Source organism: Sinocyclocheilus anshuiensis, unplaced genomic scaffold (genome assembly GCF_001515605.1).
Source record: "Sinocyclocheilus anshuiensis isolate Anshui unplaced genomic scaffold, SAMN03320099.WGS_v1.1 scaffold1151, whole genome shotgun sequence".
NCBI lineage: Eukaryota > Metazoa > Chordata > Actinopteri > Cypriniformes > Cyprinidae > Sinocyclocheilus > Sinocyclocheilus anshuiensis.
Window position 1 is genome coordinate 413,287 of NW_015548202.1, and position 4,709 is coordinate 417,995.

The 4,709-nt window shown below is 37.0% G+C and overlaps 1 protein-coding gene across 1 annotated transcript in view; it reads right to left on the reverse strand.

The window, feature by feature from the left end:
* Nucleotides 1-633: 633 nt before the first annotated feature.
* The window catches only part of LOC107653383 (synaptic vesicle glycoprotein 2C-like), an 85,973-nt gene continuing 81,897 nt past the window's right edge, over nt 634-4,709 (reverse strand). The window contains exons 14-17 of the mRNA XM_016440086.1: nt 4,227-4,360; nt 2,214-2,417; nt 1,969-2,128; nt 634-1,068 (exon numbers count right to left, since the gene is read on the reverse strand). Of these exons, the coding sequence (XP_016295572.1) occupies nt 885-1,068; nt 1,969-2,128; nt 2,214-2,417; nt 4,227-4,360 (682 nt within the window). The 3' untranslated portion in view covers nt 634-884. The remainder of the gene's footprint in view (nt 1,069-1,968; nt 2,129-2,213; nt 2,418-4,226; nt 4,361-4,709) is intronic.

Consider the following 4,709-nt stretch of genomic DNA (forward strand, 5'->3'; position numbering starts at 1 on the left):
GTAGAGCATTCCAAAGGAAATCGATGGATAGCTACAACCTACGAGAAGCCGACGGCAGGGGTTTTAGAGGAAGCAAAGGCCATTCAGTTTTCCCAGGAAGAGTTTGCACATGGACGCGTAGCAGCTAGAACTAGGGTTATCAAGACATCTTTAACCCTTAAACCGAGAGAGAGACAAACACCAAATGAAGTCCGTTTCGGCTACATCGATGACAAAGTTCACAAAGGCAAGAATGAAGTCGAAGCGTGCCGGTGTTCTTCTGCTAGCTAAATCATTAGAAAAAGCAGAAAATGTAAACTGGATAAGCGTTATCGCCTTGTTTAAGAAATGTTTCGGTGGAAGTCACCGGAGAATCGGACCTACGCTAACAATAAAAGCCGTTATCGCTAATGTCTACATCTCTAAATGGCCTTTTTTTACTCTCGTTTGAGTTTAAAAGTAACATTTCAAGAAAATTAAAGTGTTTTAATTTTAAAATTAATAAAATCTAAAATATTAAAATCACCTGAATTTAACTTTTTTGTGTTCAGCTAGAAATATACAGATAAAGTAATAAAAATTTAAATAAATAGCTGAATTTTCTCAATAAATAAATAAATAATTTAAAATAATAATTCTGCCCACCCAGATTAGGTCAAAAACTCACAGTCCAAAAACAGATTTCAACACATTTTTGTTTTTACATTTCATAACATCATAACATTTGATTTACAGTAAAGACATCAAAATCTAGTTTTAATCTAAACTGGGCAAGTCAAAAGAGAATAAACCTCTCTAAATTAATAAATAAAGCAAACATGTCGTAGTCGCCTCCACCTGCACCCTGAGCGTGTCCTGCGTGTTTCCGTGGCGACTCAGGGTCAGAGGTCACAGGTGTGGTGGGGTCACATCAGGACGTTGTTGCGGGTGTCGGGGAGCCGCAGACCCACCAGACCTCCGGCGACCAGCACAGACGACGCCAGCAGGATCGGGATGGATTTCGTGATTCCCACCAACGACCCAAATATTATATTCCCCAAGACTGCGGCCAGCTTACACATGGCATTACAAAAGCCAAAGCCAGTCCCTCTGCAGGAGACAGACACAACCAGTGTTAGCAGTATTAACAGCCCTAGCAGTTGTATTAAGCTTTGACATCTAAAGGACAGAAGCTGATAATTTCAGCTACAGCCAAACTACACTTTAGATAAAGTTGTTAGCTACAAACTACACTGAAGCTATTTATGGGGCACGTTATTTTAAATAATATAATTATCAGACTAGACCTTTCACTTAAGCAGAGCAGTGTTTATTTTGCACAAGAATTAGGATATTATTACATTACGTTTTGTAGGATATGTTATTGGGATGACAGCATCAAATATAGTAATAAACATTTATATTAAACACAACAAAAAAAACGGTAAAATAAACTATAAAAATAAACAATATAAATAATAAATAAGTATAAATCTTATTAATTATTAAATGAAATAGATGTAAAAAATGATATATTTAACTCAACTGATAAAACTGAAAAATAAACTATATAAATAATAAAGTATAAATCATATAAATGATCAAATTAAGTAAATATAATAAACTATATTGTTTTTTATATGATTCTAATATATGTAATTACATCAAAAACAGCGGTTTCTATGTAGCATAGGGAGATCTAGGAACAGCAGAATATTTGCATAAAAAGGTGAAACAATTATTTTTAACCATTTTTTAAAAACTAATAACTTTCATTACTTTTAATTTTAGTTGATTTTGTTATGTGCTTTTGTCCTTTGTATTTGTTTTTTTTTATATTATTACTTTTTTTATTTGTTTCATTATTTTTTATTTCAGTTGTAGTTTACTTTTTAATGTTTATTTTCCAGTAATCTTTCAAGTGTATTGAGTAAAGTTGATACGAGTCAAGTGAAAGCATCTTGTGATCTGTTTTTATTAGTGATTGCATGTATTTGTGTGTCCATGTACCTCCTGTTGGTGGGATACAGTTCGGCCGTCACCACGTCCAGTGAGTTCCAGGCCGATATACTGAGTCCGTTATAAAGGCAAAGCATCGCTATCATCATGGACTCACTGGTGCCGAACCACAGAAAGAAACAACTGATGCCGGACAACACCATCGAGCCGCCTGAACACAAAAAACACAGTCAACAATATGATATCAGACGAGTTTATTTCATTCAGTATTTGGTGAATCTGGTGAAGTGACTGACCTAACATGCTCAGACGGCCCACTTTATCCATGAGGAGGGCGGAGACTATGTTGCCTGGCAACACGGCTAGTGTTCCAAGGAAGTTGATGAAATACACCCAGTATGCGCTGTAGTCGTCATCAAACGTCATCTGACAGCCAGTCTTGTTGTGCGCAAACGTGGAGTTGATCACAGAGGAACCGATGAATTTCGAGTCATCAATATCTGAACGAGACAGACGGGAGACGATGAGTTACATGACAGATGCTCAACTTACAAATCCATTCAAACATTTTTATTTTCTTAAAAAAATTATTTAAAACCTACAGAAATAACGTGCTGTACAATTAAGATAGACAGACAGAGACAGACAGACATTTAGAATGATAGACAGAACAACAGAGACAGACATATGTTTAGAATGATAGAACAACAGACAGACATTTGCTGTACTGCCCCCTTCTGGTCACAGTTTGAACTACATTCTGTCTCTTTCACACAGGAGGGTCTTTAGGGAGTTTAACCTCTGAAAACCTATTAGTGAGTTTGAGCGTGTGCAGCAGATCTCCAGCTCTCTCACACTTTCACTCGGAACTCATGTCCAGCTCATTTCATTTCTGTAGCAGCTCTGAAACCGCTTCATTAGAGACATGAACTCAATTTCCCATGAGGCATCTGCTCTCTCTCTGTGCATCTGTGTTTGTTCTGCTGAGTGGTGAAGTTTGTTGAAGTGTGTAAGGTGGCTTTTCCTGAGTCAGCCGGACCCCGAAATGACCCGACCGCTGTCTGCCCTCTCTCTCACACACACAAACACACACACACACACTTATAAATCAACATCAACAGCCTCAAACAAGCTCCATAATTCAAACTCACAGCATTTAACTTTTACTAATATCAGAACATTCTCAAATAGAGATCCAAACCAAACCATAAAATTGTATTTAATTTGAAAAAATAATTCCTGTTTCTATGGTAACAGTATCTTTCAGTGGATCTCTCTTCAGGATTATGGATAGTGAAGCCATTCACTGGGAATTTAACAATTAGATCAGCAAAAATGTGAAACTACACAGACTTCTACACATGCATAAGTGTGTCTTGCAATGTTTATACATGTCTATGACTAAAATGATTTGCTCCATATAGATAATGCATGTCATTGACTGAACCCTTGAGCTCCATAATGTTCTCATGCTTGAGGGATTCTGGGTAAAATCATTGTTCTGCTGTTATTGTGGCTATTTCAGGTCTTCTTCGTATAATCGGTGCCCTCGGCTTTTATCCTTCATCCTGTTTTTCATCTAATGCATCTGCTTGTCTTTTTGCCTTCAAATGCATATAAATTAGAATCAATTTCAACTTCAAAGTCTGTGGTTTCTCGTCGCTGGTGAGCTGCAGTTAGATATTTAAACATCAAACATCTCGCTGTGAGTCAGTGAAGCTCTCGCTCACATCACTGATACCTACAGATCTCACACTGAGCCGACTACAACAAAGAGCCTTTTCCCTTCTTTTTTCTTTGCTTTTCTCTTGCTAAAATGGAAGAATGGTAGAGTTTCATGCCCCAAATAATTAAGATCCCACTGTCCACCGTGTCTATGGGTCAATCACACTTTACAGACTCCCCATGGGCCAATCAGAGTGCACCGAGTTTCCATCAGCCAATTAACTTCTGCCCTCTCAAACACACAGACAGCCATTATGGAAGCTGAACAGGCCTGAACTTTCAGTGAAACACACTGTTAGTGAGATCAGCAGTGGATGGCCAAAGACCGGGGAAAGTATAGATTTTATTATTCAATAACTGAATTCACTACACGTGGAAAGCAACATTTCACTTAAAAAAAAAATTGTATTCATTTAATTATAATTTTAAAATCATACATGTACACATCAACATTCTAACATTATTTCATATTTTCATGTATTTTATTTATTTTAGACTTATTTTAAATATTTATATCACATGTCATTGTTTCAATCAACTGACAGCCCTAAAAATGAGGTAAGTCGATTTCAACACATTCGTACCTGTATTATAGAAGAACGCTTCTATGATGGTGCAGTTCTTGAAGAAAGAACCGATGGAGCTGATGTCCTCAAAGTAACAGCTCTGAAAGGTGGAGTCGATGAAAGTCACAGACTTAAACTTCATGCCAATGAACCTGAAATAAAGGACAGGACTGGTCAGGACATAACTAACCAGCTCAATGAACAGCGTTCAACCACATCAAACATTAAAATAGTAATGAGAAAGAATCAAGATCAGCCCAATCTGACATTTGCCACAAATAAGAAAATAATCAGCAACAAAAATCAAATCTCTTTTACATCTCAATTGCTTCTCTTAATTAACAATTGGATTAAATGGAGGTCAACTGGAGATGTTTGCTGAAGTCTCCAGCTTCTCAGATGTTTCTCCATCCAGTTGTTTCCATAATCTAGTGAGTTCTGTCATTGTGATTCATTTGTGTGTGTGTGTGTGTGTGTGTGTGTGTGTAGTCTGATCTCATC